We start from the raw sequence: 14,716 nt of genomic DNA, 5'->3' as shown, positions 1-14,716 counted from the left end.
GAGTAAGGATTTCAGGTATAAGAGGGCCACATTGCAATTCCTGTCATGGAGCACATGCTTCAGTCTTGCTTAAGACAAGACAGGGAGGGATTAATCCAGGTGCTTTCAAGAGCTTTCTGTGCAGAGTTACAATGCACATAAACCAGAATCTTTTTAAGTTGGAAAAGATCCTTAAGATCATGAGGTCCAAACACTAACTCAGCACTGCCAAGTCAGCACTAAACCATGTCCCCAAGCAGCACGTATACATGGTTTTTAAATACCTCCAAGAACGGTATCTCAGCCACTTCCCTGGTGGGTAAAGGTGCCCTAGGTAAGCAGTGCCTTTGGTTGTGGTGTCTGCAATAAGCACTCTGAGCCTCTTTGCTGTTTAATGTTTGGTGCTCTCCTCAGTCACAGCATTTGCCAGCTCATCCTCTCCCAGACTACACCTGTCCCAGCTGGGTAAAACTGTGTTCTCAGTGGGGAACAGGGTCCTTTGGGGAGAGGAAGGAAGTGCTGTCAGCAATCTGGATGTGAATGGCCTCACAGCTAGGACACAGAGCTTTGGCCCTGCTCAGTGGTTTAGTACAGAACTGTGAGCAGTTGTTTAGTACAGAGCTGTGAGCAGTAGGACTGCTGATGCACCATACATATGTGCACCTTTGTAAGGTCATGCACGTACACCCCACCCTCTGTGCCCTGCTCTGCTATGTGATAACCCCTTATGGTCCTGGCTGGCTGGAGCTTCGTTCTTCAGGTTGTAATGACAGCTATGGGTCATGATCTTTGGAAGAGGAAATGAAGTGCTGGGGTTAAGACTCACATAAGCAAGAGGCTTCATCTCTTTTGATCCACAGGTAGCACAATTTTAAATGGTGAAGGAGGAGCTCCAGGAACTCAGGATTTCTTGAAAAATAAAGGTCAGTAAAAATTTCAGCATGTGATAAAGAATTGTTGCTTGCCAATTGCTGTTGAATGTGGAAGTATTTTTAAAATGCTGTACATAAATCTGCTTGTAGCAGTCATTATTAGACTGAAATTTCACATCCCATCACTTAAGACAATTACATTGACTAGGGCATGATATTATAAGTAATTATAACAATACCTATCTTGGTCTTTGAAGACCAACCAATCAGGCCTTGTTTTCTGAATCAATATACACTTTTATATATACACAGGGATAGATATTTTAATATAAGACATGACTTTTGAGAAATATCTTTCAATGGGGATTGAAACTTTGACACCCATCAGAATTCACAACATGTGTATACACACAAAGACACCCATTTTATATACATTTCTATCACTGTGACTGACTCTTTTATAGAAACAAAGGAATTTTTATATAAGGACTTTATAGTAGCTGAACTGTATCCCAGTATATTCAACTTTTGGTCATGGAATTGTTACTTAAAATACTAAAACAGCAATGGGTAGAAAGATTGAGACATGTCTGTGCACTTGTATGTATTAAAATAATTATTTCTGTGAAATAAGAAGTTCTTGCAAATAGGAACTTATATTAACTCATTCAGATGTAGTGTTGCCACATTTAGAGTGGATTGGGAATAACTAACATATTCACTGACTTCTTAGGGGACTATTAGCTACTGTTCAGTACTGATTCACTACATTCAGTATTGTTTCAAGGGCTTGTAACTTCTAACACAGTATTTGTGCACCTCTTTTTACAGAACTGACAACTGTTCAACAAGCCATGTCTAATGTAAATCACAGCTATGAAGATTTGGGAGTTTTATTGAATGAAAAGATTTCAGAACTAGAAAGTATGCTTTCAAAAATGCAAAATATTCAGGAAGAATCAGCCTCAATGATGCAATGGTTGCAAAAAATGGACAAAACTGCATCAGACTGGGAAGCTGCTCCAACAGATAGTGAAGCAGTTAAAGCCCAAGTTGAACAACATAAGGTACTTTGTGCCTTCAAACAAATACTTTCTCTTGTAGTTATTAGGCAGATGCTATGAAATAACTGATATCTCAGTCTAGCTTAATGTTACAGAGAGTATTTAAATGAACCTACTAAGCATATTAGTCAGGCTTAGAGCAAATCTGGCAAACTGTGTCAGTGGAGTAAAGGAACACTGTGTCAGAGAGAATGAGTTTTGCAGGTCAGAAAATAATAATTTTGGTGGACAGTTTGAAAAGGTGAGGCTATGCTGATTGCACAATAAACTTTTTTAATCTCAGTGGTTTAGAGGTTTATAATACTTTTAATATCTGAAGGGCTGTATGTGTCCAAAAGCTGTTTCTGCAGCTGCTAGCTCACTGATGCTCCACAGACCTCCCGGTCTCTGCAGCTGCAGTGGCTTATGTCTCCTCCAAGGCAGTGTTTCTCTTCAGCAACCCTGTCATGCTTGTTAAGTTATATAGCTGCACAACAGCCTCCTTCCCCCTTTATAATTGATATGAGAAAACCACTGATTCAGCAGTAAGCTTCTGTCCTCTTTCAGCACTGGAGACATATCCTTCCCTAGCAATGAAGGACAATATTTACACATGTAAGGTTCATCTAGAAAGGGAAATGTAATGGATAGGGAAAATTCTTTTCTTGCTTGTGATTGTATATAAACAAAGACAGAATTAGATTTAACTGAGTTTTTTTTATATTTGGCAGGTCACCCTTAAAAATTAACCTGACCAGCTACCAACTTCCTCAGAGTTGGATAACATTCAATCATAAAACTCAGACTAAGTGTGAAAGAAAACCAGCTCTTTTTTCTTAACAGAGAATGTGCAAAGCTATCATGATCATCTAACCTGCAGTGTAGTAATAGAAAAGTATTCACAAATAGTTGGAAAACTGAGTGAGTGCCCAGGCAAGAGTCATCTGATGCACTGGACCTTTTACTAGAAGTTCTACATCAAGTACAGTTTGTTCAGTGTTTACTTTTGTGGGTTTTGGATAATTAATAAGAAACATTCACTTCTGTCTGCAAGAACAGCATTAATTAGGATTTACTGGAGTGTCTCAAGTTAGAGATCTCAGGTTCTCTTCTGTTAGGTTTACACTTAAAACTCTGATTCTCTTTAAACTATGGGTTTAGGAGATCTACATTAAATTGTCTGTGATAGCAGGACTTCTACTGAGGTAAATGAGGCCACACCACACCCCTCTCTGTCAGAGCTAGCTGGGTTATTTCTGCTGTGAACTAGATTGTATCAGTCAGTTTGCCTTCTGTACACAAATAGATTCCAAGTATGTGTGAATATGATGGGACCTAGTGAATCTTATTTATTTGAATTCTTCTAGTTCTGTCACTTCTTCAAATTAAGCCATAATTATTAATATAATTTATATCTGTTGGGTTCTCTCTTCCAAAAAAATTGACTAGCAACATATGTCATTATAATGTGTTTTGAGATTCATAGCAGAAAAGTAGTATATGCAGGCTAGATATTTATTTTTTTTATCTTAATGTTTTGCACCTCAATATTATAGACTGCAAACTTTACCATTCTTCTTTAGTTTCTTATTTATTCATTTTCTCACCTAAATTTTCAGCTTTTTGAAACTGAATTAAAGCAAAGTGCAAATAAAGTGCAGGAACTGAAGGACAAAGTTACAGAGCTGTTGGAGAAGAACCCTAACTCTCCTGAGGCACCTAAGTGGAGACAAACATTGGATAAAATAGGTATTTCAATAAAGCTGTATTATAGCTCAGACTGATATGGAAGTTGTTTAATTATGAGTTTTTTTTTAATGTATTACAAATAACAAGTATTTTTAATACCTTGTTTCCTCTTACCTCTTAAATTCTGTGGAAATAACTCCATTTCCAAGTAGATCTGATTTAATTCCAGTCATGTCCATGGGCTTTGAATTTGTATTAGTGCACAGGCTATAGCTTGACTCCCTGTTTGAGAGGCTTTATCTTTTTCAAACATTGTGCAGCTAAAACTTGACTGGCCACTTACAAGCAACATATATATTTTGTTCTTTTTACAAAATATAAGGTGATTCTAATTTCATGTAGAAAATGGTTTGAGTTCTTGGTAGTGCTCTTCTGCATGTATTTTCCCCATGAACTAGTGGCTTTTGGCATTTTGTGGGTTTGGTGTTTTTTTGCTGTTTTCTAAAACAGTGTAAATGTTGCTAAAAAAATAAATGTTGCTAAAAAACCTGTATAAATGTCGCTTTTAAGAAGCCAGTGAAAATAAAGAAAATTACCATGCTTAGTCAATAGATTTTGAGATATTACAGCACTTAATTGTCATGAGCTTTTAAAAATTGGTTTTATGTTAATCATATTTTAAATCAATTATAGGTCAATAGCATGGTATGTCAATCTTGTTTCATGGTGATAGGCATTTCCATTGCTGCACCAACAGTAAATTTGAAGCTGAGAATTTTCCAGTCTGTCCTGCTTGTTTCAGAGCAGAACTCTGAAAAGTTTAAGGGGCAGGTAAGGTCTCCAACAGACCCTTAGTAGTGCTGAAAGGGGATTCATACAGAATGAGCAGAGGACTGTGAAGCAGCAAATGGAACTGTAAAAAACAGGGGTGAAAATCAGGGACAGGGAGACTTGGCAAAATACCAGAGCTGACTGAGCAAGCACTGACAGTGTCACAGAGGGGAATGGGGAAGTTACAAGATTAAGACTCAAAGGCTGCTCTGGAAGCCACTTGCCATACTGGAAAAGACCACAGACTGGCAAGGTGTGAACCTAAGCCCACACAATGCTTTTGAAATACCTATATGCAGAAGTATTCTCATTGTCCAGCATTAGGTACCTGGTTTAGATGTTTTAGATGAATGGTTTTAGATGAATGATACAGACATTAGAGTTAGGCTTTTTCAGAGGGCTGTTCAGAGCTGAAGACTAATTTTCTGCTTCTGATAATCCTTGAAAACTTATGAGGCTTTATTATTGACTAAGCAGGGATATTTGTCTATCTATAATCAGGAACCGGAGTTATAACTGAGTAGAACTCTTTGCCTTCTATATCATTTGAGACCAAAGCCTAAATGTGGGGGAATTTCATTTAGTAATATTCTAGTATAATTTTATTACATGTGGAATATTCATTGCTCTAAAAATTCCACACGTGGCTGACTGTCATCCAAGTCTATGTGGGTCTGACTTATAAGATGTTATTTGCAGAGTCACTGCAATAAGGCATCTGGAGTTAATCAGCATGAAGCCTTATGAGAGAGCTCTGTTTATGTTTCATATGTAGTCTGCTGTCTCGCAATCCATCTGCTAGAACATGCATGCGATGTGTTAACATTACCTTTGTTAGATTCCAAATGGAAAGAGCTCAATCAAGTTACATCTGAGAGACAACAAAAACTGGAGGAGTCTTCAAATTACCTGATCCAGTTCCAGACAGCAGAAGCTCAGCTAAAGCACTGGCTTGTAGAAAAGGAGCTAATGGTCAGTGTGCTGGGACCATTATCAATTGATCCTAATATGCTGAACACACAAAAGCAACAGGTTCAGGTGAGTAGTGCCAACACACACTATTGATTTAAGTTTCTTCTGCCTTTTTGCTATTAGCAAAGTACTATTTTGCATCTAGAGCAGAACATGGTTAGTATAAGCCATTAGATTTGTTTATCTTTAGGTATCAGCTTACATCATACTTGACTACAGTAATTACAAGAAAAAATTATCATAAGAGTGAATAGAGACCAGAAAAAATAAAGAAAAATGTTGAGGAGACATTGATCAATGTCAGTATTGTTTAAAATGAAGTATTTGAAACATGAACTATGATCTAATACTATGTGAAATACTATGACTCAATATTGGTTTATAAGTGCTTCAAAAGTCTAGACAGATGGCATAAGACTATCATGTATCACTTCACAGTCCTTAAAAGTTCAACCTAATTGACTTAGAAAGGGTTTGGAATGTTCTGTAAAGTAAAACTATTACATTTGTCCCTTCTTTTGCAAGCACTGTGACTTACTGTCAAAAAAATCCAAAACAACTGAGAACCAGTGATATAGACTAAAAGTTCTTACACTACACATTCAGTCATTTTGCGAATTAGCCAAATAGTCTCTGTTCTATAACAAAACATTGCAATAGTATGTCAGAATACACCTTCTTTGAAGTTCTTTCTTAAGACAAATATCAAAACTGTCTAGGAAAGAAGACGTTACTTTAAACTAAACAGCCCTTACTTCACTTGGTGTGGTTGCTTAATTACTGTAGTATTAACAGAATTCATTGTTTACTTGTATCTCCTGGTTGAATTTCTATTAGATGATGTATAAATTCACCTCATTTTTTTCTGTTTCTTTAATGTAGATACTTGGAAACAACACAGTTTATGTAGAAGGCACATTTATTTCACTGGCTTTTAAACTTGAATACACTCAATAATAGAGCTTAGCTACGACAAATTCTACATGAATTTTTGTCAGAAGCACTTTTTTTCTCATGAAGTAAATCCTTTTTAAAATTCTCTTTTTTTTTCCCCCTAGATTCTGCTCAAAGAGTTTGACACCAGAAAGCCACAATATGAGCAGTTAACTATGGCTGGGCAGGGGATTCTGGAGAGACCTGGTGAACATCCACCCTCACATGAAATTGTAAAAGAGCAACTGGCAGCTGTGGCACAAAAGTGGGACAGTCTAACCAGCCAGCTGAAGAAGAGATGTGACCGAATCGACCAAGCCATTGTGAAAAGCACAGAGTATCAAAGTTTACTCAGAAGTCTCTCTGATAAGCTAAGTGCCTTGGATAATAAACTCAGCAGCAGCCTGGCTGTGAGCACACAGCCCGATGCTGTGAAACAACAGCTGGAAATTGCTAAAGAAATGAAGGAGGAAATAGAACAGGAAATGAAGAATATAAATGCAGCACAAGCTCTTTGTGAAGAACTGTCAACACTGGTTGGGGAAGAGTATTTGAAAGCAGAACTTACAAGACAATTAGATGGCATCTTAAAATCATTTAAGGACATCGAGCAAAAATCAGGTTAGTATTTATTTAAAGAAAAACAGTAACTAAGGCATAAAGTAAGGTAAAAGCTTGTAATAGAGGTGAGCTGAGCCTGGTGGCAGCTCTCTATCCAGTCCAACCCCCAAGCAGTTCTACATTAGAATTTAGAAGAATCCCCATGCCTTGAAAAGGTAAAAACAATACTAGGGATCTCTAGTGCATGGTTTAGGAGATAACTTGGAGTAAAATAACAAGGCTGCTTGTGCCATGTCTTCCTTCAGGTGCATCTTCACTGAATTAGAATGCCAAGAGAGGATGCTGTTCATTGAGCTACCAGCTTCATAGGGGCAGAGTATAAACTAAAATAATAATTTTTAGGCTAACACCAGTTAATGGCTTAGTGAAACATGGTGGTAATTGTATAAAACTTGCTGTGACAGAAAGGGGCTGGTAGTCTGCAGCCTTTCCTTACCTTGTGAACAACAGAACTGAGCAAGTAATACATTGCAAGTGATATACTTTGTCTCCCTAGCAGCCTCAGTTTTGGGTTTTTAATTTCCTTTGGTTATGAGAAACTTCAAAGAATCTCCCTAGGAGGATGTATTGCCTGTAGGCCATCAGTTAGACACTACTGGGTTATACCACTTCATATTCCCTGTGCTTACACTTCCTAGTACCATGAATCACAATTGTGTGTTTTTTACCACCAAAATCTGCTCAAATGGGATCCATGTAGACACAGACTGGATAAGCTCACCTCATTTGATTCATGTCCTGTTGCCTTCTGTATTACAGGAATGAGTCTGCCCCTTGCAAGAAACTTGGTTGTCTGCCAGTCAAACTTCACATACTAAGGACTGGCTTTCTTAAAATTAATGATCATGCATAATACAGTCAATATTAGTTATTTTTTTTCACTGAATACTAGCAGGTTCTGCTAACGAACCTCTGTGCTGCCTTCTCCTTTGTAGATAACCATGTTCAGCAGCTTCAGTCAGCATACACCACTTCTCATCAGTTCCAGCAGATGTCCAAAGACTTTGAGGGCTGGCTAAGCAAAAAGAAAGAAGAGCTGAACCAGGCTCATCCTGTGTCAGCCAAACTTGAGGCCTTGCAATCACTCATTGAAGAACAGAAAGATTTTAAGAAGACAATGACCGATCAGATTAGTTCCTATGAAAGAATTGTTGCAGAAGGAGAAAGTATCTTACAGAAGACTCAAGGAGATGACAAAGCAGAGTTACAATCCCAAATTGCCACACTCAAGAATAACTGGGACGAAATGAATAAAAAGGTAAAAGAAAGGGAGGACAAATTAGCAGATTGTTTGGAGAAAGCCCTCAAATATAAGCAGCATGTAGAAAATCTGCAGCCATGGATAGAGAAGTGCCAAAGCAACCTGTGTGAATTGAAAGTTGGCATAAACCCTGTTGAAATAGAGGATTCTATTGTTCAGGTGAGGGCATGGCAGAAGGACCTGGATAAACACCATGGGATGGTGGAACTATTAAATAATTCTGCTGAAAGTTTGCTCAATGCAAGTCAAACAGATAAAGAAATTATTCAAGAAGAAACTAAGGTGCTGAATCAGAATGTGAAAGTGGTTACAGAACAGTTACATAAGAAGAGAGAGTGCTTGGAAAATATGGCACAAAGACTGAAAGAATTTCAGGACTCATCCAGGGAAACTGAAAGACAGCTTAAAAGTGCCAAAGAGCATCTGGAAGCTCATGACTCGCTTGGACCTCAGTCATTCAGTAACAAACACCTGACAATGATGCAGGCCCAGCAGAAAGCCTTGCAAGCTTTAAAGCCTCACATTGATTTAGCAAAAAAGCTTGCCCAAGACCTGGTGGTAGAAGCTTCTGATTCAGCAGGTGTTTCTGACCTCTTACTCCAAGCTGAGTCTTTGGAGCAAGAATACACTACAGTGAAGCAGCAAGTTGAGGATAGGTGCTCATTCCTAGAGACCAAACTTCAGGGAATTGGCCACTTCCAAAACAGCATCCGAGAGATGTTCTCTCAGTTTGCAGAGTTTGATGATGAACTTGATAGCATGGCTCCAGTGGGAAGGGATCTCAAGGTACTGCAGTCACAGAGAGAGGACATAAAATGTTTCATGAAAAAGTTGGAGGATCTTATAATGAATAATGAAAATGCTAATAAAAACTGTAAAATAATGCTGGCCACAGAAGCTGAAGCTTCTCCTGATCTTGTTGGTATAAAGAGAGACTTGGAAGCTCTAAATAAACAGTGCAACAAGCTAAAAGACAGAGCAAAAGCCAGGGAAGATCAAGTGGAGGGTGCTATTTGCCGTGTTGAGGAGTTTTACACTAAGCTAAAAGAATTTTCCACTCTGCTTGGGAGAGCTGAAGAACATGAAGAGTCACAAGGTCCTGTTGGAATGGAAACAGAAGCTATTAATCAGCAGCTGAATACATTCAAGGTAGGAAGATTACTTTCTTACTATCATAAAGTGTTTTACCACAATACCATTTTATTAAACATTATAGTGAAAGAGCCTGGTTAAGTGCAGACCTTAGAAGAGTCTTGTTTCACAGCAGTCTGTTCTGCCTGTATGCATTTTATCTGTTTTAATTGGGGATCTTATGCTCTAGAGAAGATTTCCTTTGCTACAGCTTGGCAGACATTGGGAATTTTACATCTCAGTAAAATTCCCAGTTCCTGCCCCACAATTCCCTCTTCATCTCTCTTCACTATCTTATCTTCTGTAATCTATCTGCCTTTCTGTTTTTGAGAAACATCTCTATTTGATGTCCATGTATTACCCAACTTTCATCTTCACAGTGGTGTGAATTTTAGACTCCAATGTTCACATATCAGCCCACATTCACTTTGCTCATCTGAGTAGTTTAGGTTTTTTTCATGTAGATATAGCTTTCAGCATACTTAGGTTTAAGATGTTACCTTTTGCCATTTTCTGTTCTGATATACTGGCCAGTTTTACCTCTGAATTCCACCCTTACCTAGAAATATCCTAATAAAAAGAAAACAGGCAAAATAATCCCCATACGATATTGGGATTTTTCTATAGCATCCTTTTCCAAAATGCACTCCAGAGCTTCTGTGTGTACCTTTTTTAATCTGCCAGCTAGCAATCCATGCCCAGCTCAAAGAAATGCATTGCAGTGATAGTGAGTGTTAATTGAGCTTTGCTGCTGAAATAAGTACAGATATTTGCTTGGATTAGGTTGCAATAAATGAATTTCCAGTTTTCATTAGAATGATTTATAGATGTAAGCAGTGTTTGAAAAAGATCATAAATCTCCTAGTGGCTATATAGTAGCACTGAATATTCTGAGCAGCTCTGGTTTCATTCCAATATAATATTGATTCAAATGTTTGTATGACTTGTGCATTAGTTGACACTTGATGATAAAGCCCGACCTTCATTGCAGTATTTGATAAGCCATGCTGTTTGATGACCTTGGAAAAGAGTCATTACATGGCTGGCCAACAGAGGGTGCATTTTGCTTGTTTAAGCCATATTGGAAAGGAAAATTAAACCTGAAAACTTTCATCTGGAAATTTCAAATGGAAGTAACTGTGACTTTTGGTGATCTTTGAGAATGCATAAATAGAGACAAAAATCTTGAACAAATAGTTACATTATGAGGAGATTCCATTAGACTGGGAGGATTAAAATTGTATGCCACTCTATCCTAACAACTCTATCTCAATTTAAAAGAGAAACAAATGGCTTTTCTTTGTATATGGTTAGTAAAACACTTTGGATATTGGAAAATAGAAACAGCTCCTGCTGTGAATGCTCTTACTTACATTGACTGTACAGGACTTAAGATGTAGCCAGTTTGGGATCTCTGATTTCACCACATTTCTTACATTTTCAAACATTAGCTGCAGCTTCATGTCTTTGTTAATGTGTATTTTACACAATGAATTGTATATGTACAAATATGTATTTTATTATAAAGAAAAATGTTTTATTATAAAGAAAAATGTTACAAGCTGATGAGCAGATGGTAGGAAAATCCAGTTCGCTGTGTGTTGTCCCAGTGTTGTAGTTCATCAGGGCATTGGACACAACACAGCAGTTGAGCAATTTGGGAGTGAAAGACCTGTGCAGACCAGTGGGGTGACAGCATCCCTGGTAATACAAGGGCTTATGTGGTAGGGAGACAAAAAAAAACCTGGCGAGACATAAAGGAGAACAGTGATAGCAGCATGTTTATATCCAGAAGTCTACTCTGGGATTGTATTTATATGAGATATTTATAAGCTCAGAAATGTGTTTTGCTTGAAGCAACTATTCTGGGCCACGCTTTTGCTTATGATTAAAAACACAATGCCATTAAACAGGAGGTGAAGAATGATGAAAAAGTGAAGGGGTTGTTTAAATAAGTGAGAAGCAAATGCAGAAATAAAACAGCAGAGTGATGAGCCTTTGAAGAAAGGAAATAGGGAGACCAGAATGGGAAATTTTACTAAGTGAGAGTGTAGTTAGTGAAGAGATACTGATAGCAGGAGGATAGGGATCGACTCTCCTAATGCTTGGTGTCGGTGCTACTGCAGCATATCAAAATTGCAGTAAGTAATCTATCTGTTTATACTCTTTGCCCTTCCAGAGAACAGTTCTGCCTGAGGCAGCAAAGTGTAGGGAGACTGGATCCCACAGATCCTGCTCCACTCGTGGTGTTTGTGTTTGCTCTCGTGTTTGTGCACGTACGCAAACACACACAACCTGAAAGTGTGGCTGTGGCCACAAAACCACTGTCTGGCTCCTTATGTCTTTAGCTTCTGTGGTCAGCTACAGTCAGCTCCAGTTCCTCAAGAGTAAAGCAAAAGAGTTGTTCTTTGTTATAGATCTATTAACATGAAATCTTCACTCTTCAGGGAAGGATCTTGTGTAATGGGCCGGAGGTGGTTTTTGTGGTTTAACCAATTTTTATGTACAAAGAGTTAGAGCTGCGTGCATCTTCTTGGCATGACATTAAAACACATAGTGTTTTTTTAAAAGATAAACTGGCTTTGAGTTGTATTTTATATATATATATTTAAAATGCATATGCATACTTGTTTTATTTACATTTCTTCTTTGTAATGTGCTTATTCCAGTTGGTATAGAGTATTAAATTGAAAGTAGGTGCCATCAGTGTTAAACTATATTTATTTACAGTGTAGTTATAATATTTACTTTCTGTAAATGAAAATTTCAGAGCAGTTAATTTCAAAGGAGAACCATGATTCTTACTTCATTTCAGGAAGAGTATAATCAAATGAAGAATTTATCTCAATTAATAAAACACACACAGAAAAGTAGTAATTAACTTGGCTTTGTAAGACACTTTCTACCCCAAAGTCTGTATGCAATGTGTAAAATAGCCCTGAAAGGAAATTTCAGTAAATTAGGTTTGTTAAGGTACACTGAGTCTGCCACTATTCTTCAAAAGCAAAACAAAAAAGAATTGTACAAATGGACTGAGCCAAACACTCTGGGTTTGAGTAGCTGCACAGTGCTAGAATGTTTGCAGTTGAAGAAGCATTTGCAGCTAGTTTCTCTCTGAAATAGAAAAAGAACTCAAAGTTTAATTATTTTATGTCATTCTTCTTAGTAAAACCAACATGTCACTGTTACAGTTTTCATGAGTATGTGGTTCATTGATTTTTGCTTTTATTTTTGGATTTAAAGTAGATATAGTCATTAGAGGTTGCCTTCTAATTGGACTTTATGGGAATTTTTAGGTAGCCTGAGTATTCCTGCCAATAAGCTTGATCTAAGATTTAATTGGCTTATGCTATAGAACCACAGAATTGTTTATGTTGGAAAAGACCTCTAAGAACACTGAGTCCAATGTTAACTCAGCACTGCCAAGTCCACTGTTAGCCATGTCCCTAAATGCCACATCTACATGTCCTGTTAGTTATGTAGAGGGTGTCAGTCCTCTGACTTTTGCTTTGAAGGCAAATAATGTTGAAGGCATAATCAGAAGTTTCTCTTTAAGTTTCTCTTTGAGGTAAGTGTTGCCCATCACATGTGCTGTTTACAACCCCTAGAATAAGATACTAAAATCTTCCATGGGATTTACTACAGTCAAAGTCTGTATTGAAAAGCAAAGGTAATATAAGCAAGTATTAAATTTTTTAAGAATTGCGTTTTGAAAGTGACTTACCTGTCATACAAAAGTCTTAAGCAAAAACAGTGAAAAATGGTAAACTATTTTTAATCTGTTAAAATAATTTTGCTGTTGAACAAATACAGACCAATTTCAGCTATACACTTCCCCTAAAAAATCATGCAGCACTTTCTAAATTCAGCAGGGATCTATCTGGTTTTGGTTGTTTTGTGTGAAGATAACCATGGATGATATGACCTTTCATCAAAAGTATCTAAAATTTTTTTCACATCTTTACCATTAGAGTATATTCTCTGCTAGAGAATCCAGAGGTGATTATCTGTTTGGCATAATCCAAATGTTATATGGCTGCTCACCAGAGAGGAGGAAGAGAGAATTTGTTTTGCATTACCTTATTGTTTTGATATGTAGCTGACTGTTTATTAAGTAAATCAATAAACATGAAGTGTGGTATGTTTGTATTTCTTGCATACAGTGTATCCTGCTTGCTGCTTAATGCAGAATGCTCAAGCTGATTGTAGTGAATGCACTGTGTTAAGTTTCAGCACTAAGTGCCTTATGCTGTCCTTAAAGTGACTGAATTGTCCCTAAAACTGATGGCTACTGTCACACCAGCAGCTCAGGTCGTTGGGGTTTGGCTTCTACTGGAGTGGAGCTGCTCGGTCCGGGCAACTCCTCCTGTGGTGTTGGCAAATTACCTGTGAGTCTCCCAACCCTTCCCCTCCGTGGTTATGAGCTAGAAGTGTAGGTGCCAAGTGTCGAACTGTATTTAAAAGATGTCAATTTCCAAAACTGGAATCTTTGTCCTGATAGGCTGGTTTAGGGCTCCAATAAATCCCTCTGAAAAAGAGGGGGGGAAAATGATCTTTCCGATATAGTTAGGTTTTTTTCCCCCAATATTTTAATATTTCTTTCAGTGGGAACTGAATTCTTCAGGAGCGGCTGCCCTGTCAGCCAACACCACCCGACACTCCTGCCTCAGGGCCAGTGACCAGACTGCAAATAGTCAAAACTCGACTGAACTTTGCATGTCAGGTGGAGCAACGTGTGACTATTCCAACACCTAATCTAAACACTAGGCGAGCTTGTGGGATTTTTTTTTTTAAAGTAAAACAGCGGTGAAGTTTCGGTGTAACTTCGGAAAGGAAGCCTCCATTGAAATGACTGCTCCATGAGACGGGGCGATGGCGGGCGCGGTTAAAGCGCCGCTTCCTGCCCTTCCCGGAGTTTCTCCCGGGCAGGCAGCCGGCCGGAGCGGTGCCGGCCGCTCCCGCGGGCTCCGGAGCGGGGCACTGATGTCACCGCCGGGCGGGCACCGAGTCTCCCCGCCGCCTGCCCCGCCGGCCCCTGCACGGCACAGAGCGAGAGGCACGGGCGGCTGAGCCGATAAGGAGGCGGCGGGCAGGGCCGAGGGAGCGCAGCCACCGGAGCGGCGGGCAGAGCCTGAAGGAGGGCAGCCCCCGGAGCAGCGGCCAGAGTCTGAGGGAGGGCAGCCCCGGTGCGGCGGGCAGAGCCTGAGGGAGGGCAGGGCCGAGGGGAGGGCAGCCCCCGGAGCGGCGGGCAGAGCCTGAGGGAGGGCAGGGCCGAGGGGAGGGCAGCCCCCGGAGCGGCGGGCAGGGCCTGAGGGAGGGCAGCCCCCGGAGCGGCGCTCGGGGCGCGGGCGGGCGGGGGGCCGATGTTTGCTGGGAGCGGAGCG

General features: G+C 39.3%; 1 protein-coding gene across 6 annotated transcripts in view; it reads left to right on the top strand.

Moving 5' to 3' along the window:
• Positions 1-14,716, top strand: part of DST (dystonin) — a 290,047-nt gene that overhangs the window by 205,769 nt on the left and 69,562 nt on the right. For all 6 annotated transcript variants that reach the window (XM_054279827.1, XM_054279824.1, XM_054279823.1 and 3 more), the window contains 6 exons: positions 840-902; positions 1,683-1,918; positions 3,514-3,643; positions 5,253-5,452; positions 6,445-6,940; positions 7,876-9,350. In XM_054279827.1, the coding sequence (XP_054135802.1) occupies positions 840-902; positions 1,683-1,918; positions 3,514-3,643; positions 5,253-5,452; positions 6,445-6,940; positions 7,876-9,350 (2,600 nt within the window). The remainder of the gene's footprint in view (positions 1-839; positions 903-1,682; positions 1,919-3,513; positions 3,644-5,252; positions 5,453-6,444; positions 6,941-7,875; positions 9,351-14,716) is intronic.

Source organism: Melozone crissalis, unplaced genomic scaffold (genome assembly GCF_028551555.1).
Source record: "Melozone crissalis strain CALT ecotype California unplaced genomic scaffold, PUWL_Pcris_2 ptg000027l_1, whole genome shotgun sequence".
In the NCBI taxonomy this organism is placed as follows: Eukaryota; Metazoa; Chordata; class Aves; order Passeriformes; family Passerellidae; genus Melozone; species Melozone crissalis.
The sequence above is the reverse complement of the archived record's forward strand: the minus strand, read 5'-3'. Positions and strand labels throughout refer to the sequence as shown.